Source organism: Salvelinus namaycush, chromosome 39 (genome assembly GCF_016432855.1).
Source record: "Salvelinus namaycush isolate Seneca chromosome 39, SaNama_1.0, whole genome shotgun sequence".
NCBI lineage: Eukaryota > Metazoa > Chordata > Actinopteri > Salmoniformes > Salmonidae > Salvelinus > Salvelinus namaycush.
In genome coordinates, this window is record NC_052345.1 from 17,694,580 (window position 1) to 17,718,740 (window position 24,161).

The following is a 24,161-nucleotide window of genomic DNA, read 5'->3' on the forward strand; positions in this document are numbered from 1 at the left end:
TCCACAGAAAACTTTGAGCTGAACTTTTGACACGGCAATAACCTTCCATTGGACATGCCTTGCACCACACGTTGCTGACATTTTGTTTTGAGACTGTCTGTGTGTATGCTTGTGTGTCACCAATAGAGATGTGCATGGTTATACGAATATCCTAAAGGATGTTAGTATTTGAATACTTGTGCGAATACATTTTTGCATCAAGAAAATGTATAGGCCTATTTTCACACAAAGGCATTTTCTAAATTAAAATATCCATGTGACATTATTAGATACAAGGTCCGTGACAGTTCAAATGATTGATTTAATAAAATCAACTGTTTACGTATTTATGACTTGCCCTGTTAAAAAAGTCCGGTAGCTGTCTGGTAGCCTTCACGTGTCGCTTGTTGTTTTATGTTGGCCAATCAAAGAGGCTCAATGTGTAGTGAGCGTTCACTACACATTGAGACGGAATTAAATTACGGAATTAATAATTAGCTAAATGATTTGGCTACAACGAGCAACCAATAGGTAGGCTTTAGTTCTATTGAATGGGGTTGGGGAGAGGGTGCTAAATGTGGCCTCAATTAGCCAAGCTACCTATAGTTTTTGTAGGCTACTCCAGTCAAGACGGGCACTATTACATGGGATGATAAATAACATTGGCTGCTACAAGTTAGCTAGTCTAGGCTGTAGCCAGGCAGCGTCTCTCTCTCTGGCCGTGTCTAGACTTGACAGTTCATGCAGATTTAGTATTCTGATATAGAGTTCTGATTTATGGAATTCCAAACATGTCATGCGTCTGCACCTACATTTAAATGTGTCTGGTGTCCACAGTGTGTCCGGATTCCCTTTTCCAGCGCTATATTCAAATGCCAGTATGCATTCTAAAAACTGTGGACTAGGCAAAATATGATAACACAGCAACAACTGATGGCAGTAGCGAACTAGTGTTGCAAACTAGCCAGCTAACCTCTGTAGCTAGTCAAGAGCAAGCAATGCTAAATGGATTACAAACGGGTTAGCATAACTCCAGCCAAACAAAAACATTATTATTTCATCGTTTTGATGTCTTCACTATTATTCTACAATGTAGAATATAGTAAAAATAAAGAGAAACCCTTGAATGAGTAGGTGTTCTAAAACTTTTGACCAGTAGTGTAGTTCCTCCAACAATATAATGAAAAGGTGCCTCTCGGTCCCAAAACACACGCTTTCTGGAGACTTGTGGGAGGAGTGCTTGCTGATAACATCGCACCATGTTTGCGATTTCGGTAGCCTTTTTACATCCAGACTTAAGAGAAATCGGCACACAATGCGTCCCTGACCATCTCCTGAAGTGGTCAGCCCGATCTGAACACAGTCACACCGCAAAGTGACTTTTCAATGCGATCTTCGTGTTCTGATAGCAGTAGTCGCATGTAAGTGTCAAGTGTAGACACTACCTCTGCCTGCCTGCTCGCTCCCATTTCACCGGCATTTTGTCGCGCAACAGTGCTCAGGTTAAAAACGTTAGTTTATTTCTAATATCCGGATACCGACAAAAATGTATGATACTATTCAAATAGTGAAATGTATTTCTACCCCCATTCCTAGTCACCAACACATAATACAGTAGCTAACTTTAGCCTGTAGTACAAGCCAATGCTGCTTGGGAAGGCACGTTGGTGTGGAGTACCTGTTGTCGGCAATGGGGAGCCTTGCCTGGCGCCGTGCTAATGTGGTGCTGAGGCACGTTTCTCACCAGAGGCTTGAGACTTCCATGGGTCAGTCTCCCATCCAGACTAGAGAGACGATCATCTCTGTTCTCCTGTTGACCAAAGGACCGTTCGCATTGCGCCTCCGGAAATATATTTTGTTGTTGTTGTAGCAAAGTGTCTGACAACCACTATTCCATCTTCAACGGTCTTGGATAATGCCTCAAATATTAGCATTGCAATTTCAGCTTCCAATGTGTGCTATTTTCTAGCGCGTGGCCACCATATAGGCTAGTAGCCTTTGAACAAGCAGTGTGGGTCAAGTGTCATGTCCTACACTTGCCTTTTCCATGTACATTGAACTGTACTCACCACCTTGTCTGCTCTCTCTCCCCTCCAGTATCGGATGCAGACAGCAATGAGGGCCTACAGCTGAAGAAGGAGCATGCTTTACGAGTCTTCAGCTACATCAGCTCATGGACCCAGAGGTCAGTCTCCCACTCTCCTCTGTTCCCCGCATTCATTATTCTTCCACGGATTCATCCCAAATGGAACCCTGTTCCCTATTTAGTGCACTACTTTGACCAGGTGCACTTCTTTTGACTCCTATGTAGGGAAAAGTGTTTCATTTGGAACGTAGACCATTAATATTTAAAAGGGGAGGATATCTGCTCCTGGATAACTCTCTGAAGTCATTATCAGCCATGAATTCATAATTTATTACTAGCGCTAAAGGCTAACCAATGTGTTTTAAGTGTAGCTTAGCATGCAGGCTAGGTAAGGTCACCAGAGGACAAGTAGGTCATAATAGGTTTTTCGTCTTGCTTAGTGGTGGTTTTATTGTTGTTTAACTGGATGTGTGTGTGCCTGCCTGCCTGCCTGCCTGCGCGGAGAAGAGCCTTGAGGAATTGTTGACCTTTCATAGTTGTTCTCCCACTTCTGTGAGATCAGGGGAAGAAGTGCTTGACTGATCAGGGAAAGTTGACTGGAGGCATTCCTCTAGTTTTGCATTCTTCTCTTTGTGTTTCTGATTAGTGGGATCCGTCGTTTGTGTGGGATCCTTCATGTGCGTTAATTGGTTGCTGTCTTATCAAAATACATTGGGGGGGGGGGGAGAATTTCTAAAATAGGATGGTCAGTAATATAGTCAGGCGTTTAACATTACGTTAATGTCAAAAGAAACAGAATTCATGAACAGAGCTCAATAGATCAAGGGCTGCATTCAATCAAATCCTCCAACAATGCATATTCTGCATTGTTGTTAATACAACTAAAGCCTACTTGCATGTCTTATTCAGAAAGTGAGTGAACTGAATATTTTCTGTTGCAGGTACCTAAAACTAGGCTCCTCTTTCTATTTTATTTGAATATGGGGAGAAAAGTATGTTTCTATGCCTTATTTGCTTCAATGCAAGTTTGATTGAATTGAGCCCATAGATGAGTCTCTCTAAAGATGGCTGGTTGTTGAGGCCAACACAAGCAGAAGCTGCAGTTCACTGCAGTGTGGACTGTGCATTGCCTTTTTATGGTTCCCAAACGTTTTGATTCCTTGACCATCCACATGGAATGAGTCAGCCTCGAACTGCGACCCCAGTAGGAGTTGACTGTGACTCACCGGTGGGTCTTTGTGATTCGCATTTCACTCAATCTCTCTCGCCACCCCTCCTTTCCCTCCACAGGCAATGTCTATGCTGCTTCAAGGAGTACAAGCACCTGGAGGTGTTCAACCAGCTGGTCTACGCCCTCATCAACCTGGTCATCGCTCAGGTCACCAGCCTGAGGGACCGCCTCTGCAGCGCCACCAGCCAACGGGGCGTCACTGACACAGGGGACGGGGCCGCAGGTGGCGCGGAGGGGCCCGTGACAGAATGGGGAGGCGAGGGAGGGGGTGGAATAACTGGAGTTGGGCCACACCCCCAGCAACCGCCCTCCTCGCCTGTTGAGGACGAGCCGTTGAATGTGGAGAGGGACTCGGCGGAGGAGGATGCCGTCGGGGACGCCCCGGAGCAGAACCAGAATAACAACAACCAGAACCCAGTCCAGGGGACGAGCCAGGCCCAGCAGGAGGCCCCCAAGCCAGAGGAAAGTAGTAGTGGTATTGGGGCGTCTGAGGCTGGAGCTAGCAGCAGTACGGACAGCCAGGCCCAGGAGGACATGTTTGACTCGTGGAGCACCGAGGACCGGGAGAAGCTGCTGCTCTGCGCCGCCAAGATCTTCCAGATTCAGTTCCCACTGTACACGGCTTACAAACACAACACACACCCCACCATAGAGGTAATGGAATGACACACCCTGATACAACACAATACATACCCAAACCCCACTGTAGAGGTAAACGAATAACATGGTTCCCCCTACACAACACCCACCAAAGCATTAATGGTTTAATATGTACCGCCGACACAACACACACTGCACCATAGAGGTAAAAGCAAAACATGCGCCCATACACACAACTCTATTATGGAATCAGTATTTGTCTCCATGGGGTACTTAATACTTGACAATGACATTGGTGTCATCCTGTTCTAAAATGTTCTCTAACATTTCTCAGTATACAATATACTCGTCATACTTTCTTTTTGTTTCCTTTTTCCAGGACATCTCTGCTCATGAAAGCAATATCCTCGGCTCCTTCTGCGACATGAACGTAAGGACTCCTCCGCCCTCTTTGTTTTTTCTACTCCACTGTTTCGTCCAAAAACACAATACTCAATCTGCCTGATTTGTCGCTTTGTGTCGGTTCCAACTCTTTACAGCAACATCTACGTCGCTCAAATGGTACCCTATTCCCTTTTTGGAGTGCACTACTTTTGACCCGGGCCCGTATGGCTCTGGTCAAAAGTACTGCACTATATAGGGAATAGGGTGCCATTTGGTACGCATCCTACGTCAAGTCCTTTGAAGTAAAGGCCCATGCCTTAATGTCTGGTCTGCCTGTTTAACCAATCGCCAATCTCCTCCTAGTCCCCTCTCCTCACTCCTGTGGTCATGTTACTCATCTCAGTGATTTATGACATCTGGATCTATTTATATTTTATTGGGAAGCTGCATGAAAAGTGGCATGCCCAGAACCCATCAGCTATGTCCCATTTAGGGCTGGGAGAGTAGGGAGGCAGGACTCTGAACACTGTTCCCAGGTTGTTGTAATGGGTTTTCACTCGAGGAGGTTTGGTGTAGATTTGGTTAACAATAGGTCCTAGAATAGTTCTCCCTCAGGGGTCCAATTACAAATGTTTCCTTTAGGACCAGGGGAGACAGAGGGAGAAGGCTCTCTAAACACTGATCTCAGGTCCCTCTTGTGGCTTTTCAGGCCAACGTACACATGAGGTGTGAAATGTGTCTGCAGTATATTTTGCGTTTAAAAAAAAATTGAGGCTCATTTCCACCTCCAAGTACTGTCGATCTTTCCCCGGAGTACAATAATTTGTCTCAGGCTAATTTAATAACTTTCCAGCTCTCCACCATATTAAACATTTTTAATGGCCTTTTAAGGGATATTTTTAGTGGACAAAGTTCATAGTCTGCATCAGACCGGAGTTCAGATAGTATTCTGTGCTTAATTGACCTTGCCTAGCTGGAACAAAACCAATGGAATAGTCTAATCAAATTGTATTTGTCACATGCGCCGAATACATCAGGTGTAGACTTTACAGTGAATGATGTGGACTCCAAGGAACTTGAAGCTCTCAACCTGCTCCACTACAGCCCCGTCGATGAGAATGAGGGCATGCTCGGCCCTCCTTTTCCTGTAGTCCACGATCATCTCCTTTGTCTTGATCACGTTGAGGGAGAGGTTGTTATCCTGGCACCACACTGCCAGGTCTGACTTCCTCCCTATAGATTCTCATCGTTGTTGATCAGGCCTACCACTGTTGTGTCGTCTGCAAACTTGATGGTTTTCGAAATCGTGCATGACCATGCAGTCATGGGTGAACAAGGAGTACAGGAGGGGACTGAGGACGCACCCCTGAGGGGCCCCCGTGTTCAGGATCAGCGTGGCAGATATGTTGTTACCTACCCTTATCACCTGGGGGTGACCCGTCAGGAGTCCAGGATCCAGTTGCAGAGGGAGGTGTTTAGTCCCAGGGTCCTTAGCTTAGTGATGAGCTTTGTGGGTACTATGGTGTTGAACGCTGAGCTGTAGTCAATGAATAGCATTCTCATGTAGGTTTTCCTTTTTGTCCAGGTGTGAAAGGGCAGTGTGGTGTGAAATAGAGATTGTGTTATCTGTGGATCTGTTGGGGCATTATGCAACTTGGAGTGGGTCTAGGGTTTCTGGGATAATAGTGTTGGATGTGAGCCATGACCCACCTTTTAAAGCACTTCATGGCTACAGACGTGAGTGCTGCAGGTCACCTTGGTGTTCTTGGGCACAGGGACCGTGGTGGTCTCCTTGAAACATGTTGGTATTACAGACTCAATCAGGGATATGTTGAAAATGTCATTGAAGACACTTGCCAGTTGGTCAGCGCATGCTCTTAGTACACGGCCTTGCAGCCAGATGAATGTTGACCTGTTTAAAGGTCTTACTCACATCGGCTACGGAGAGCGTGATCACACATTAGTCCGGAACAGCTGGTGCTCTCATGCATGCTTCAGTGTTGCTTGCCTCGAAGTGAGCATATAAGTAATTTATCTCGTCTGATAGGCTCCTGTCACTGGGCAGCTTGCGGCTCTGCTTCCGTTTGTAGTCCGTAATAGTTTGCAAGCCCTGCCACATCTGTCGGAGGGCATAGCGGGATTTCTTATAAGCGTCTTTAGATCAGTGCGGATGTTGCCTGTAATCTATGGCTTCTGGTTGGAGTATGTACGTACGGCCACTGTGGTAAAGACGTCATCGATACACTTATTGATGAAGCTCCCTTCTTATCTGGCACACCAGGCAGGCTTAAGCAAATGCTCAAAGATTTCATATACTATGTACCCAACTCTGGTCTGCATACTCTGTCCTGAATAGACTGTAAAAAAGCCATAATCTCTTCTCCTTCATGAGATGGTGGGAAATAACTAGACAAGTGAAAGCAAATTCCCAGTATACATCCATCCACCATATTGCTTTCACCTATAGTTCTGATAAACCAAAAGGAGATGAGGGTATGACACCACTTGAAACCATTGAGTTGCACCAATCACGCTAGCCTCTTCCACTATGATTTGCGATATGAAGCCAAAGTTAGTTTTCCATTTCCGTGTGGACAATAAAGTTGTATTGACCTTGTTTTTCCCCTGTGACCAGGATGTGGAGGTCCCCTTGCACTTGCTGCGCTATGTTTGCCTGTTCTGTGGCAAGCACGGTCTGTCGCTCATGAAGGACTGCTTTGAGTCAGGCACGCCGGAGAGCCTGCCCTTCCCCATCGCCCACGCCTTCATCACCATCGTCTCCAATGTGAGTAGGAGTTGATCCCAAAATGGCACCACAGCCCACTTGGCAGCAATAAATTAATCCAGCCACCCAACATTGCAGCCCAACCCAACCTCCGAATATATCTATCCACCCAATCCTGGATGCATTTACCACTACCTCCAGATGCTGTTTCAGCGCCATATGCAGATGTTCTTGATGCAGTTTCTATGTTGTAGCACAGCTGTTTCGTTTGTGAATGCTCTCTCCGGCAGTAATCGCAATGAATAATCCGTTGTCAGCCAGATCTGTTAGTGGCATCCATTTTTAGGTTTTCCACTGCTTCTCACACATCTCAAGGGATGTCAGTCTGATTCCAGTTCTGTTTGTTCTCTCCACACACACACAGATCCGAATATGGTTGCACATTCCCGCCGTCATGCAGCACATCATACCGTTCCGCACGTATGTAATACGGTAAGTTCACACTCTCCATATCACTGAAACTCTGTGGTGAAATCTCTATTTACTTCAGAGTGAGGATAATCAAGTCATCATTAGTTCCTCACCGCCAGTGAGTTTTCATTAGTGCCTTGAAATCCCTAATTAGGCATGTATCAATACAGATTGAATCACAAGTGGTTAATGTTAGTCATGCCGTTTTCCCCATATCTAATACAGCTCTATACAATATGGCATCCCATACTGCTGCGTAGTGCTTTTTTTCCCCCTGCAGTCATTGTAAGAGAATAAGAAAATGGGGCAGAGAGAGGAGAGTTGCTGTTGCAGTCGGAACTCCTCTCGTCAGAAATGGCCCAAGGGGCTGTTTGAGATGCATATTGAATTTGGATACACAGTGCTGGGTTGTTCAACTCGCCCGCCACTTTTCAACACACAATCAAACGCACTTGATAGAGATGCTCCCCTGAATATTGGATGTAGTATTAGGGAGGACATTATGCAAATAGTGTAATCCAGCATATTGGCAGTCGATTAGCATAAATCAAGGATGAATTTAGTGGATGCTCTTACAAAGCAAGCATATTTTTGTATTTGAGTTGAATTTCAAAATTCAATCAGATACTTGACTGTATATTTTTTTTCTGGATGGAAAGCAATTGCAGCTGAGAACCCTCTCTTGCTGTGCCACCAACTGGTGTTGCTAGGAAGAGCTTCCCTCGCCATGGTAACAGTGGCCAGCGCTCCAGTCAGCTTCTCCTCACATGACCTTGGAGCAGCCAGACATCTCGCAGGCCTCGTCGTACCTCTGTCATGTGACCTGGGTGGGCTGGTTTAACTGGTCCTGATGTCCAAATGGAACATTCCTTAGTCATTTTGATCCTTAGTCGACGAAGAATGATGAACTGTGACTTTCTGACTCCAGTGCATTGCCACCTTATAGCGTATCACTCCTTCCTCCTGAATTGAGAAAAATGTCTGTTTTCTCAGAAGTTATTAAAAAGATACATACTGTATCTTATTGATCGCAAAGACTAGATTCTCATTGTAGCCAACTATTGTCATGGTGCTTCTCTTCTGAGTGTTGCAGCCAGCCTCGATAGATGCCCCACACTTAGTCCTGACTGTTTAGTCCCATTTGTCCAGTCATTATGTCCAACCTGTCTACCATGTCTTCAACTTTAAATCAAAACAGAACAAATAAAACTATTTCCTAATGAAGGGACTTCCTGGTTTTAAACAAAGTTAACTCAATTCACAAATAACTTCTTTCCAAATGTGTCCCTCCCCAGGTACCTGTGCAAGCTGTCGGACCAGGAGCTGCGTCAGAGCGCTGCACGCAACATGGCCGACCTGATGTGGAGCACGGTGAAGGAGCCGCTGGACAGCGCACTGTGCTTCGACAAGGAGAGCCTGGACCTGGCCTTCAAGTACTTCATGTCCCCCACGCTCACCATGAGGCTGGCCGGCCTCAGCCAAATCACGGTGAGACTCACACGTGCACCCAGAGACGCGTACACCCACGCTCACACGCTGCCGTGTTGCTTGCTCTTTGGGAGTCTAGGCCGGGTTACTGTGAAGCACATTGTGACAGCTGTTTTGTTTTTGACACAGGTATACATTATTAAAGCTTCACTAGGACTTTCAGTCTAATGTAACTAAGACTTTTACGCAAGGGTCAATAACTCAATAAATGAAGTACACTGGTGTGTACATACATACATTCATAACATTTTTTATAACTCGTTTTCTCCCCACAGAATCAGCTCCACACCTTCAACGATGTCTGTAATAATGAGTCTCTGGTGTCCGACACCGAAACGTAAGTCAATTGATTTGATTTTACAATGAAACTTAAGTCGGTTCTGTCGATTTTTCCAATGGAACGTAAGTCAATTGAGTTGATTTAGCACTGCGTCACGGACCGTAAAAGCAGCGTACCTCAAACTGTCCCTACAGGTCAATAGCAAAGGAACTAGCTGACTGGCTAATCAACAACAATGTGGTGGAGCACATATTTGGACCAAATTTGCACATAGAGGTAAGTTTTCCCATTCCAAGTCGTTATTACACTAAGTTGATACATTTTTATGGGCAATCTGAATTTTAACTCCCCTGTTAATGCAGAGTTTGTGCCTCTTTGTTGTCGTTCCAGATAATTAAACAGTGCCAAGTGATCCTGAACTTCCTTGCCGCAGAGGGTAGGCTCAGCACCCAGCATGTGGACTGCATCTGGGCCGCAGCTCAGGTAACTAGGTCCTAAACACCAGAGGCCGCATTTATAAAGATTTTCAGCGTAGAAATGCAGATTTTTAGGATACATTTAGCCTCTAATCAAATTGAGGGACCTAATCCTAGAGCAGCACACCTACTCTGAATTTGCATATTTATACTTATTTTTCTTTACTGTATTCTACCAATTAGTTTTGCTATCATAATCCATTGAATTATTTTTGTTCTTTTCCGTTGATGTTCTCCTTGACACTGTCTCTATCTGTTCTCCCCATGTAGCTGAAGCACTGTAGCCGTTACATCCACGACCTGTTCCCCTCGCTCATCAAGAACCTGGACCCGGTGCCGCTGCGCCACGTCCTCAACCTGGTGTCTGGCCTGCACCCCAGCGCACACACCGAACAGGTACACACACACCACACATCATGAGTGCCCAATGGTAGTTGATGGTATTCTACGAATTACCGAGATCCGGGAAGATGCCAGTATCGCGATACTCGTTAGTATTGTGGCAAGGAAACACAACACTAAGCAAATTTAGGCTACGGCAAAGAGTGGACAATCAAATGTTGAGTGTGATTTGATCTGCATATCACCAGCTCCGGACCCCCCGCAGCTACTTGCCCAAGCCTCCCCAGCTTCTCTTTCACCCAAATCCAGAGAGCTGATGTTCTGAAAGAGCTGCAAAACCTGGACCCGTACAAATCAGCTGGACTAGACAATCTGGACCCTTTTTCTAAAATGATCCGCCGCCATTGTTGCAACCCCCTATTACTAGTCTGTTCAACCTCTTTCATATCGTCCGAGATTCCTAAAGATTGGAAAGCTGACGCGGTCATCCCCCTCTTCAAAGTGGGACACACTCTAGACTCAAACTGTTACAGACTTGTATCCGTCCTGCCCTGCCTTTCTAGTCTTCGAAAGCCAAGTTAACAAACAGATCACTGACCATTTCTAATCCCACCGTACCTTCTCCGGTGTGCAATCCGGTTTCCGAGCTGGTCGCGGGTGCACCTCAGCCATGCTCAAGGTACTAAACAATATCGTAACCGCAATCGATAAAAGACAGTACTGTGCAGCAGTCTTCATCAACCTGGCCTCATCAACTCTGTCAATCACCGTGTTCTTATCGGCAGACTCAACAGCATTGGTTTTTCAAATGACTGCCTCGCCTGGTTCACCAACTACTTCTCAGATAGAGTTCAGTGTGTCAAATCGGAGGGCCTATTGTCCGGACCTCTGGCAGTCTCTATGGGGGTGCCACAGGGTTCAATTCTCGGGCCGACTCTTTTCTCTGTATATATCAACGATGTCGCTCTTGATTCCTTGTTCCACCTCTACGCAGACGACACCATTCTGTATACATCTGACCCTTCTTTGGACACTGTGTTAACAAACCTCCAAACGAGCTTCAATTCCATACAGCACTCCTTCCGTGGCCTCCAACTGCTCTTAAATGCTAGTAAAACTAAATGAATGCTCATTAACCGATCGCTGCCCGCACCTGCCCGCCCGTCCAGCATCACTACTCTGGACGGTTCTGACTTAGAATATGTGGACAACTACAAATACCTAGGTGTCTGGCTAGACTGTAAACTCTCCTTCCAGACTCACATTAAGAATCTCCAATACAAAATTCAATCTAGAATCGGCTTCCTATTTCGCAACAAAGCCTCCTTCACTCACGCTGCCAAACATAATCTTGTAAAACTGACTATCCTACCGATCCTCGACTTTGGCGATGTCATTTACAAAATATCCTCCAACACTCTACTCAGCCAATTGGATGTAGTCTTATCACAATGCCATCTGTTTTGTCACCAAAGCCCCATATACCACCCACCACTGCGACCTGTATGCTCTCGTCGGCCAGGCCCTCGCTACATATTCGTCGCCAAACCCACTGTCTCCAGGTCATCAATAAGTCTTTGCTAGGTAAACCTCCGCCTTATCTCAGCTCACTGGTCACCATAGCAACAACCACTAGTAGCACATGCTTCAACAGGTATATCTCAATGGTCATCCCCAAAGCCAACACCTACTTTGGCCGCCTTTCCTTCCAGTTCTCTGCTGCCAATGACTGGAACGAATTGCAGAAATCGCTGAAGTTGGAGACTTATATCTCCCTCACTAACTTTAAGCATCAGCTATCTGAGCAGCTTACCGATCGGTGTAGCTGTACACAGCACAGCCCATCTGTAAATAGCCCATCCAGCTCCCTACCTCATCCCCATAATGTTTTTATTTACTTTTTTGCTCTTTTGCACACCAGCATTTCTACTTGCACATCATCATCTGCATATCTATCACTCCAGTGTTAATTTGCTAAATTGTAATTACTTCGCTACTATGGCCTATTTATTGCCTTACCTCCTTACTCCATTTGCACACACTGTATATATACTTTTCTATTGTGTTAGTGACTGTACTTTTGTTTATCCCACGTGTAACCCTGTGTTGTTTTTGTCGCACTGCTCTGCTTTATCTTGGCCAGGTCGCAGTTGTAAATGAGAACTTGTTCTCAACTGGCCTACCTGGTGAAATAAAAAATGACTTTGATAAGGAGCTTTATAGTCACATACACCCAGTCTAACAGAGCTGCTCTTTGTCTTGGTCACCTGCCCACCATAAAGATCCTATAATTGTGATTCTGTATGTAATTCTATGCGGCCCACCCTCCCTCCTCAGACCCTGTACCTGGCCTCCATGCTGATCAAGGCTCTGTGGAACAACGCCCTGTCCGCAAAGGCCCAGCTCTCCAAGCAGAGCTCCTTCGCCTCGCTGCTCAACACCAACGTCCCCATGGGCAACAAGAAAGGTACGATGGTTGTATTTTTGCCTGTGTATTTCAAGGGGATATATATATATATATATGTATGTATTCTTTGATCAGTGGTAGTCAACAACTCCGGTGCTGTTAAGTGGGTGGTATGCAGGTTTTTGGTCCAGTCCAGCACTAATCAAGGTGTTGAATCGGATGTTTTAGTGCTGGGATGGAACAAAAGTCTTGAACACCTTTTAGATACCAATAACCATGGTTTACCACTTGCTTAGATAAATATGCTCTTAAACATATCTGCTGTATATAGACTACCTTGTTTTGTGAGATGCGGCATCTGATGCATCAAGCCTCTGCTTCTTGTCTCTACCCAGGCTCCCCAGCGGCCAGCCCGGACAGCAGTGACAACAGCGACACTCACCACAGCGGCGGTAGCGACATGGAGATGGACGAGCAGATGATGGGCGGCAGCAAGCGGGGCCAGCAGAGACTCTCTGACACGGAGGTTAGCAGCACTCTAGTGATGCACGTTCTCAATACATTTAATGGGAATTGCTATTAGTAGCAAACTGTTACTTTCCAACACTGTTCAGAAATCCATGCCTTGTTCTTTTTGTTTGCCTAGCCACTGTCTCCAATTGCTAACTTTTTAGACTTTTTATCAAAAAGCTAATCTAAGTCAATATCCCCGATTTTATTAGCATGTCTCGTGGTTCTGATGTATGGCCGGTTTAACTGGAACTGATTTGGTATCCTCTCTCCGCCCCGTCCAGGAGTCGATGCAGGGCAGCTCGGACGAGACGGCCAACAGCATGGAGGAGGGCAGCAGTGGGCCGGGCAGCAGCAGTGGCCACAGCGAGGGCTCCAGCAACGAGGCGGGCTCCAGCCGTGCCAGCCAGTCAGCGGGAAGCCCAGGCAGTGAGCTGCACTCTGATGACATGGCTGACAGCGAGGTCCTCAAGGAGGAAGAGGAGGAGGATGATGATGAAGATGATGATGAAGATGAGGACGACGAAGAGGATGAAGAGGGGAACAACCGGGGTGTAGCGGCCGAGGGCAGTCCGCAGAAGCAGCCCCGGGACCAGCCGGAGGTCAGGAAGCGGAAAGCGGGCGAGGCGCTGGTGGAGGAGCATGGCGACAGAACCGAAAGAGGGGCAGGAGACGGACCAAAACCCAAATGTTTGCCCTTTAACCCTGAGGCAGCCGTCGGCATGGTAACGGCTGCGGTATCGATGGAGGGCCGCATGAGGATGCTGGATGCCTGCTCGGCCCGGCCTGAGGGGCCCGAACAACAACATTCAGAGATGGGAGGCCCCTCATCCCAAATGGCCCCGGGCCCCCAGGAGCAGACCTGCCTGCCCTGCCCCGGGGACTTCCTGGGGGACGACATGGGCAACGAGCTGTTCAACTGCCGACACTTCATCGGGCCTCACAACCACCATCATCACCACCACCATGAAGGGTAAGACTGTCACCATATCTTTTGCTTTCTTTACGCTAACCTGTATCTTCTGTCTCTTTCACAATGTTCTATGTTTGGCAAATTTACCTCGGGAGATGAGGTTCTTTGAAGGCTTCTATCAACTACAGACCCCAACCAAGACAAACTGTCCGTGGCCGATTCTACATGTTGAATCAGGACCAACTACTAGCAATTATGTAGGCGTCCAAATGAGTCGTGACACCATCCATAGACGGTTGAGTTGCCTGTAGTTGCATAGATGTGTAGAAGTGTCCAGTCAATAATTTCTACATTTGTCATGAGGAACTAGATGTACACTGAGTGTACAAAACATTAGGACCACCTTCCTAATATTGAGTTACACCCCGTTTTGCCTTCAGACCAGCCTCAATTCGTTGTGGCATGGACTCTACAAGGTGTCAAGCGTTCCACGGGGACGCTGGCCCATGTTGACTCCAATGCTTCCCACAGTTGTTTCAAGTTGGCTGGATGTCTTTTGGGTGGTGGACCAATCTTGATACACATGGGCAGCGCTGCAGTGCTTGACACACTCAACACGGTGCGCCTGGCACCTTCTACCATACCCCATTCAAAGGCACTTAAATGTTTTGTATTGCCCATTAACCCTCTGAATGGCACACATACACAATCCATGTCTCAATTGTAATAAACTGTAATTACTTTGCTACTATGGCCTATTGATTGCCTTACCTCCTCACGCCATTTGCACACACTGTATATAGACTTTCTTTTTTTTCTATTGTGTTATTGACTGTACGCTTGTTTATTCCATGTGTAACTCTGTGTTGTTGTTTGTGTCGCACTGCTTTGCTTTATCTTGGCCAGGTCACAGTTGTAAATGAGAACTTGTTCTCAACTAGCTTACCTGGTTAAATAAAGGGGGGGAAAAATATATATATATTGTCTCTAGGCTTCAAAATCCTTTAACCTGTCTCCTCCCTTTCATCTACACTGATTTGAAGTGGATTTAACAAGTGACATCAGTAATTGATCATAGTTTTCACCTGGATTCATCTGGTCAGTCTGTCATGAAAAGAGCAATGTTTTGTACATTCAGTGTACATGTATTTGTTTTCCTTGCAACGTGAATCTTGGGCTTATTCAAGTGACAAAAACATGCATTGCCCTTCTAACATTGAATCATCCACCAGGCACATGGTGGACGACATGCTGAGCGCAGATGACGTGTCCTGCAGCAGCTCCCAGATCAGCGCCAAGTCGGAGAAGAACATGGCCGACTTTGACGGTGAGGAGTCTGGTTGTGAGGAGGAGCTGGTGCAGATCAACTCGCACGCCGAGCTCAGCTCCCACTTGCAGCAACACCTGCCCAACCTGGCCTCTATCTACCACGAGCACATGGTGCAAGGTAGGCTGCACTGCACGGTGCACCTAGGGTTGTGAATTTACTTAAATTTACCCAAAATTCCCAGATTTCCCAGAAATCGTGGCTGGACAATTCACAGAATACCGCACTCGTGGAACGGTTTACCCACTTATTGCGCACCGATAACGGCCCTCAGTTTACAGCAGCGAGAATCATGTAGTTACGGTTCTACTAATCATCTGGATGGGGCAATCCAGTCAAACGCTTTCACCATCAGTTAATCCCGTGTAGCTCAAGTGGTAGAGCATGGCGCTTTTATTTCATTTTTATTTAACTAGGCAAGTCAGTTAAGAACACATTCTTATTTACAATGACGGCCTACCGGGGAACAGTGGGTTAACTGCCTTGTTCAGGGGCAGAACGACAGGTTTTTACCTTGTCAGCTCGGGGATTCGATCCAGCAACCTTTCGGTTACAGGTCCAACGCTCTAACCGCTAGGCAACCTGCCGCCCCTGGCTTGCAACGCCAGGGTTGTGGGTTCGATTCCCACGGTGGACCTTTATGACAATGTATGCACTCCCTACTGCTCTGGATAAGAGCTTCTGCTAAAAAAAACTTTAAAAAACTTCTACCTGTAAACGTGACAGTATGCCGTTCCATATGGCTGCTTTCTTATTGCCATTCTTAGTGTCACTCGATTTGTTGTTATCCTTGCCACATTTTAGCATGATATTTTAGCTAGACATTTTAGCACTTCAATAAGTCTTTACTGAACCTTTCTATGGCTCTCTTTTTCACCAGCGGCTGTGTTTTATTCCTCTGCAGGACCGCAGGTCCACAAGCACCAGTACTCTGGCAACGCCGTGACTGACATCAACCTGGACAACGTGTGCAAGAAGGGCAACACGCTGCTCTGGGACCTGGTGCAGGATGAGGACGCGGTAAGAACCATGACACTGGATTACACCGTGCACTAAGAAAGCATTCTGGTAGCGACTTTCTTGCTGAGTTAAAGCATGTAGCATGCTAGTAGTCAGACCGCCTTGAAGCCTAGCGGCATAGAAGCAGAGTTTGAGTTCCCAGAAACAAGTGACACATTTTGTTGTCTAAATGTTCATTCACCGAATAAAAATAAATGTAAAAAGTCTATGCTTTTCCATCCCATTTTTACCCTCACTGGGATCTGTGTCCCTATACCAGGACGGTTGATGCTAACGTGCGCTAATGTGACTAGAATGATGTACGTAACAGCCAACTTTCCAGGACATAGACATGTCTTATATGGGCAGAAAGCTTAAGTTCTTGTTAATCTATCCAATTTACAGTAGCTATTACAGCAAAATAATACCATGCTATTGTTTAAGGATGGTGCCCAACTATAAAACACTTATCACGGCAACTGGTTTAAAACATTCACCTCTGAAGGTAAATAATGTACTTCAGTGATCTTGCTCTGATTTGTCATCCTGAGGGTCCCAGAGATAAAATGTAGCATAGTTTTGTTTGATAAAATAATTTTTTATATTCAAATGTTGGAACTGTGTTCTACAGTTTGAACCCCTGCTGTCTCTGGCTCCACACCCACTCCGCCCAGCCATCTACATGTGTGAAAGTTAATGATCCATCATGTATGACATTTTGTATTACCATATCATTTTTGTATGTTCTCTATAGTTATGTACTTGAAAATTGAATTGACCAATTCGGCACGTTTGGGCAGACTTGAAACAAAATACTGTGCAGTATTGCAATGCTTCACTGGATCTATCTGAAACGTTGCACACACACTACTGCCATCTAGTCGCCAAAATCAAAATTGCACCTGAACTGCTATATTATATTATGGCTTTTCTCTTGCATTTGAAAGATGAGGGGGAAAATGGGGTTGAAAATGCATGTTTTTTTTGGTTTGTATTATCTTTTACCAGATCTAATGTGTTATATTCTCCTACATTAATTTCACATTTCCACAAACTTCAGTGTTTCCTTTCAAATGGTATCAAAAATATGTATATCCTTGTTTCAGGTCCTGAGCTACAGGCAGTTAGATTTGGGTATGTCAATTTAGGTGAAAATGGGGGGGGGCGGGGGGGGGGGAGTGTCCTATCTTTAATTAACTCTGTCGATGGTTTTGGCACATAAGGTCCATGATAACTAGCAAATGTGCCCACTCTGGTCTTGGCACATGCGCTATAGCCAACAGCTCGCAAATACAATGTGGCTGCCTATAACCAAATAAAAATTCTCAATCACCGATCATGTCACCAGCATACAAATGAAGACCCTCGATATTTATTGGAAAGGAGCATCAAGCTCATTACTGTCAACTTTCCTCACCCTGTGAAGTTGATTTAGATGATTTCATCTGGAGCTTAATAAACTGTGCATGCTTTTTCAAGTTGTAGTGACAAGACCATGCACAGCATCGCATGACTGTAAATATATCTCAAAGTCATGGTTAGTCTATCAGCAATTGTGCAATTTGTACTGCAATTTGTTGCATATCCTAATCAGCGACCAAAAAAGTATCCACCCTTGTCTAGAGTGTTTGTTGACTTTTTAGGGAATTTTCCGACAATTTGACAGTTTAAATCAGGCCTGTTATGAGTTTGTTTTGTTTTTCATATTTTTTTCAACGGGTACTTTACTCGGATAAAAATGGTTGGATGGAAACCTGGTTACTATGTGGAAAACATGTTTTGTCAGCTACTAAATACTCAACGTATTAGGAGAATGCGTCACTTCCTCCTTCAGGTTTCAAGGAGCAGCTCATTTATTATTAAGGTTAGTTATCGCTATTAGTTTAGGATCTTTGTGATATTCTGAAGTCTGGAAAAAGGTGCGAGTGACCTTTCTCCGTTCTTCCCTGTTCCATCAGATCCACCTGTCGGAGGGCCTGATCAATGAGGCGGAGAAGCTCCTGTGCTCTCTGGTGTGCTGGTTCACCGACCGTCAGATCCGCATGCGTTTCATCGAGGGCTGCCTGGAGAACCTAGCCCACCACAGGTGTGTGTGTGTGTGCGTGCGCATATATGAGCGTGTATGTCTGTGTGAACAACATAGCTCTGAAATGAATTGATGTCAAATGATTTTGTATTATCCCTTCGTTGGCTAGCTATTACGTGAAACTTGTTTTTTGACTCCATGCTTCTCTCTCTCACAGATCCGTGGTCGTCTCCCTGCGCCTCCTTCCCAAACTTTTCGGCACTTTTCAGCAGTTCGGCTCCAGCTACGACACCCACTGGATCACCATGTAAGCATCGCACCCTCAGCATGATTAGAACAGACAAAAGTTGTCCATTACATGGCATCACAGAATAACATTGACAATGCAACAGATTTGGACATATTGTGACCATAACTCTGTGACATTAACTACTGTTTTTGTGACATTTGACATGTTTGTAAATTCACTTTGGAGTGCCAGAGTGTATGGTCAGGGCGTTCGTAAATTCAGAGCGTTGTCAGATTGTCCGTTCGTAAATTCAGAGTGTTTCGCGTTCAGAACGCACTCTGGACGCTCTGGCCGAGGAATATGGTTGATCCGAGCGTTCTCAGGAGTGTTCTCACACAGCAGTCAAGCACCCAATCTAACTGTAACGTTGGGTAGCTTCCTAGCTACCAGACACAAATGAGAGAACGCCTCACTGTGACCATTTTACTCGCCTTAGCAGAGCTGGTTAGGCTGTTTTCATGTTATGCGCAGCGTTGGTGACTGCAACTGTGCTGCCGGCAACAATTTAATTCCGTTTTTTTGCAGACGTTTACTGACACCGGCCGTACTCACCGGCCGTTATGCGTTCTTCAATTCATCAGTTATTCTGCGCTCTGGCACACTCGGACGAGAGTGCTCAGAAATCGGAGCAGGTAATGAATTTCCGAACTCACACCCTTTGATGTCGTGTGTCATGTCTTTCAGGTGGGCGGAGAAGGAGCTGCACATGATGAAGCTGTTCTTTGAGAACCTGCTGCACTACATCCAGGAAGTCCGAGAGCAGAGGCACAAGTTTGCCCTGTGAGTAACCCACCCGTTCTCTCCACTACACTACCCCCCCCCCCCCCCCCCCATTGACATTATTGGCGTTGCCTTGTAACTATACAACGCTAACAGTCTTATTACTGTGGAATTAGGCAACATATTTGGTAACGCAGCATGTCTGGTAGGTACACCAATGTAACTGCAGCTTATTGAGCCGACCAGTCTCGCTGCAGTGCGGTTCTGGTGTGCAATGGCTGCGGACAGTGACTCTGTGGTTGTGTATGTGGCCAGCTGGGAGGTGCTGGCTGCTTTAAGGGACCGCTGAGACAAAACGACCACATGTTTTGTCCTGACAGAACTACAGAGGGTGTGTGGCTAGTCTTTTTGATTTCCTTATTTGAAATGTGAAACGCATTGAAATGGAAGTCAGAGTGACGTTGCAGTTCAAAAGGGAACGGAGTAGTTGATTATTGAATGATGTGATTTTGATTACTATGCGATCACAGGTATGGCCACAGTGCGGAGGTCCAAGTTCGCTTGCAGTTCCTGACCTGTGTCTTCTCCACACTGGGCTCCCCAGACCACTTCAGTAAGTCAACACGGTCGTGTTCATTAGGCACCAAATGGCGCGAAACGGGGACTGTTTCAGCCATGACGTGTCCAATAAAGGAGACTTATTCCAGCTTTCCGTTACATTACCCAGTCTTCGCATACAGTTCAACAGAAACATGCCCTATCATTCTCTGCCTCTATGGATGGCTGGCTACACCCTGGGAATGGAATTTGCCCTGGTGGAGATGTGCAACCTGACGAGGCTCTCTCTCCTACAACAGAGACATCATTGTCCTCTGGCGTCTCCAGAGGGTTGACTGGACCTACCTAGCTAATTCACTCTGTTCATAGCTGTGTGTGTGACTTTTGTGTATGTCTGTGTGTGTGTGTGTGTGTGCGGGCGTGTGTGTTTGCACGCTTTTGTGTATGCGTGAAGGGGAGCTAATATTTTGGATTTCGAGGTAGACTGGGAGACTCCTGCCCTGGTGGCGCCCGATCAGGACACAAAAGGAATAATACTGCAGCCAATGTTCTCTGGCAACCATTTATATTGTGTGTGTGAAAATGTGGATGTGGTGTACATGTCTGCCTGTGTGGTTGTGTGTCTATTGTGGATCCAGTGTGGGAGTGATACGAGTGATCTTCCCCTTATAGTCTGAAGTGTGTGTGTGGTTGTGTACCAACGTTGACACCAGTTTAACTCCTCCTCTCCCCAGCAGTGAATGTGTGTATATATAACAGCGGTGTATATGAATACTCTAACAGCCTCTCCTCTCCCTCAGGACTGAGTCTAGAGCAGGTGGACATCCTGTGGCACTGCCTGGTGGAGGACGGAGAGTGTTACGACGACGCGCTGCACTGGTTCCTCAACCAGGTCCGCAGCAAAGACCAGCACGCCATGGGCATGGAGACCTACAAACACCTCTTCCTGGAAAAGGTACGACCGGACTGGACCATCTGGTCTTAGTGGGGAGGGGTGTTTGACAAGGGTCATTCCTACGTGGTCTGTGGTGGTGATGGTGAACCTGAGCTAAAAACAATTAAACAAATCGATAGCTAGAATCTGTAACAAATAAAAAGGGGGGGGGTTGTCATTTAAAATGTCCCAAAGTTGTCAATTCATTGTGAAAGGTCATTGAAAAATGATTCACTAGCCGGGGGAAACAAATCGGAAAAGTTGCCCAAATCGTTGAAAAGCATTAAAAGCGTCGCAGAATCGATCATTGTAATACCTTTTGCCCTTAATACTTTCTGTTTCCTCAGATGCCCCAGCTGAAGCCGGAGACCATCAGCATGACGGGCCTCAACCTCTTCCAGCATCTCTGTAACCTGGCCCGTCTGGCCACCAGCGCCTACGACAGTGGCTCCAACTGCGAGGTACACACACACACACTTTGAATCCACAAATCACATTACAGAGAAGGATTCAGACACACACACACCCACCCGAGTACAGTTAGTCATACACACAGACACTCTTATACACACACAGTTTGTGTCATCGGTGTTTGCTAACTTTCAGGCCCGTCATACCTCTCACTGAACCCTGTGACAACGCTTGTCTATGACCTCTAACCTTTGACCCCCTCTGTAGCTGTGTGGCATGGACCAGCTGTGGGGCATCGCCCTCAGGGCCCAGTCCGCAGACATCAGCCGCGCTGCCATCCAGTACATCAACTCCTACTACATCAACGGTCAGTGGACCTTGAGTTGGTACATGGTTGAAGACTAGTAGTCGAATTTCTCTACCGTGACACCCTTTTTTATATTGCTGCAAAAAAGGAAGTGAAAACCCTGTCCCCGCAGCAGCATGTCCTGATCCAAAACATCCTACTTTATAGTCATTATATTGAACGAGCGCTTTTAGACGTTTGCGTAGAAGCTCGGCTTATTTCAACGTGCCTATCAGGAGTCACCGCGATGACCTACTGATTTACGATCTTGCCCGATATTGATTCTGCGGTTGCGTCTCCGTCCCCCAGCTGGTAAGACGGGCCTGGAGAAGGAGCAGGAGTTCATCAGTAAGTGCATGGAGAGCCTGATGATGACCTCGGCCAACCTGGAGAAGGACGCCCACTCCAGCCTCACCGTCATCGAGAGGGGCCTGCTCATGCTCAAGACCCACCTGGAGGCCTTCCGACGCAGGTTGGGAGCTCACACAAACACACACAGAAACTCTCACACAGAGAAACACACACGCGCCTCATCTCCATCCTCTCAACCTGTGTACTTTAAGCCCTGAACCTCTAAAGTTAACCAGAACACTGCTTATCATCAACTATATTTCTGACTCGCCTAGTAGAGATCATCCCTGTACCTGGAGAGCTACAGGACAAGCTCTTGGTCCAGTTCTCCTGACCCATCCACCCTTCACCCAAACTTTCCCCCCACTCAACTCCCGCGCTAATTTCAACCAGCACGAAGAACCGTGTCTCTCTTTGGCGCTCTCTCACTTTTTCTCTCTGCACCCCCAACACTCTTTGTCTCCCGCCCCCTCTCCAGGTTTGCGTACCACCTGCGTCAGTGGCAGATCGAGGGCACGGGCATCAGCAGCCACCTAAAGGCGCTGAGCGACAAGCAGTCTCTGCCACTGAGGATCGTGTGCCAGCCCGCCGGCCTGCCCGACAAGGTACCCAAGAAAGTACCCAGCATCTTGGTACTTAATTATTAACCCTTGGTCGATTGGAAACACTCAAATGCTCTTGTTGCTGTTGTGTTCTGTTGTGTTAGGAAAAATCTACAGGCCACAATGTCAAAATGAATGGAAACGATTGGTGCAAGCTAATTTCATACTATTATGGAGTAGAATTATGTTTGTTGTGGTACTACTGTGAAGAATGCTGTGTTCTCATTCTAGATGTTTGTAAGGATGTTCTAACACACTTTTTCTATGTGTGTGCGTCTGTGTGTCTGTTTGGTCACTTGCCTTTGTGTGTGTGCGCGCGCGTGCGTCTGTCCCTTTCTGTCTGTGTGTGTGTTGCGTCTGTCTGTGCGTCTACGTTCCTACTTGTGTGTGTGGTACCAGATGACCATCGAGATGTACCCCAGTGACCAGGTGGCAGACCTGCGAGCCGAGGTGACCCACTGGTACGAGAACCTGCAGAAGGAGCAGATGAACCAGCAGGCCCAGCTGCAGGAGTTTGGGCAGAGCAGCCGCCAGGGGGACTTCCCAGGTCTGTCACCTCTCACCTTTGACCCCTGATCCATTGTAGCGGCAATGCCAATGGAGAATCTCGATTGCTTTTCCTTGATTCCTCGCTTCCTCTCCTCGCCTTTTTTAAAACCAATTGGATGAGTATGCGATTGGATGGAATCAATAAAATTCAATTGAGATTCTCCCCAAGGCTGTTGCATCCTTCCCTTTTGAAGGAATCACTGATCTCACAGTGTATTTTGTATCAGTATTTTAGGGGTATTCAAACAGGGCCTGTGTCAGAAGTCTTGAATTGAATTTGATCTTTTGTCCCGAAGGGCAATTCTTATGCAGCGAATGGTTTCCTTACCCCCTCATTAGAAATGCACGCTTCCTTTAGTGATCTATTGAGGTAATCACCTCAGAAGGAAGGATTGCACCGTTTCTATGCACTTTCAGATTTGAGTCATGGTTATTCACTAAGGGAAAGGATGCAAGTTAATGGATCAGAATCCACTTTTAGGTGTTTGGGTGTTGGTTGTTTCGCCAGTCTGTTTCTAACGTGTGTGTTTCCGTCAGGTGGTTTGATGGGCCCGGTCAGAATGATCTCCTCTGGCCATGAGCTCACCACGGACTACGATGAGAAGACCCTGCATGAGCTGGGCTTCAAAGACATGCAGGTAACGTCCTACACACACTTGGCAGTCTGCACTTAGGCGTAAATATTCGCACACTAGAGCTGGGATTTAAGTCCGATCGCGGGTTATTAGGCATTGCGGCTTTTAAAGGCCATTTCCGATTGAGCCGACCATATGCGGCGTTTACGTGAATTATATCTCTGCAAACGGGGGAACGTTGGCTTTCAAAGCCGCAATGTCTATAACACACGATTGGCCCCCTCATCTATGGCACTCATGCCTCTCCCTCTCCTCATTTACAGATGGTGTTTGTCTCGCTGGGCGCCCCACGGCGGGAGCGTAAGGGCGAGGGGGTGCAGCTCCCGGCCTCGTGTCTCCCCCCGCCCCAGAAGGAGCACATCCCCATGCTACTGCTGCTCCAGGAGCCCCACCTCACCACCCTGTTCGACCTGCTAGAGATGCTGGCCTGCTTCAAGCCCCCCAGTGCCCTGGGAGACAGCCCCGAGGTGGGTCATGGGTTAGGGCTTTGTGTGAGGGGATGTTGACGGTGTGTGAGATGCC

General features: G+C 46.6%; 1 protein-coding gene and 1 non-coding gene across 2 annotated transcripts in view; both read left to right on the plus strand.

Annotated features, from left to right (window-relative positions):
- LOC120032422 (ubiquitin carboxyl-terminal hydrolase 34-like) overlaps positions 1–24,161 on the plus strand; it is a 57,652-nt gene that overhangs the window by 3,981 nt on the left and 29,510 nt on the right. The window contains exons 2-28 of the mRNA XM_038978523.1: positions 2,077–2,164; positions 3,356–3,950; positions 4,276–4,326; positions 6,916–7,065; positions 7,430–7,497; positions 8,772–8,964; positions 9,240–9,301; positions 9,439–9,520; positions 9,635–9,727; positions 9,991–10,116; positions 12,400–12,529; positions 12,865–12,995; positions 13,264–13,952; positions 15,125–15,339; positions 16,124–16,239; positions 18,177–18,304; positions 18,462–18,551; positions 19,218–19,313; positions 19,784–19,866; positions 20,612–20,766; positions 21,093–21,206; positions 21,424–21,523; positions 21,812–21,974; positions 22,332–22,458; positions 22,855–23,002; positions 23,542–23,642; positions 23,903–24,106. Coding sequence (XP_038834451.1) covers positions 2,077–2,164; positions 3,356–3,950; positions 4,276–4,326; positions 6,916–7,065; positions 7,430–7,497; positions 8,772–8,964; positions 9,240–9,301; positions 9,439–9,520; positions 9,635–9,727; positions 9,991–10,116; positions 12,400–12,529; positions 12,865–12,995; positions 13,264–13,952; positions 15,125–15,339; positions 16,124–16,239; positions 18,177–18,304; positions 18,462–18,551; positions 19,218–19,313; positions 19,784–19,866; positions 20,612–20,766; positions 21,093–21,206; positions 21,424–21,523; positions 21,812–21,974; positions 22,332–22,458; positions 22,855–23,002; positions 23,542–23,642; positions 23,903–24,106 — 4,298 coding nt within the window. The remainder of the gene's footprint in view (positions 1–2,076; positions 2,165–3,355; positions 3,951–4,275; positions 4,327–6,915; positions 7,066–7,429; positions 7,498–8,771; positions 8,965–9,239; positions 9,302–9,438; positions 9,521–9,634; positions 9,728–9,990; positions 10,117–12,399; positions 12,530–12,864; positions 12,996–13,263; positions 13,953–15,124; positions 15,340–16,123; positions 16,240–18,176; positions 18,305–18,461; positions 18,552–19,217; positions 19,314–19,783; positions 19,867–20,611; positions 20,767–21,092; positions 21,207–21,423; positions 21,524–21,811; positions 21,975–22,331; positions 22,459–22,854; positions 23,003–23,541; positions 23,643–23,902; positions 24,107–24,161) is intronic.
- On the plus strand, positions 19,477–19,609 carry LOC120033074. Its single transcript, XR_005473912.1, has one exon. It is a non-coding gene; the product is annotated as a small nucleolar RNA SNORA70 (small nucleolar RNA).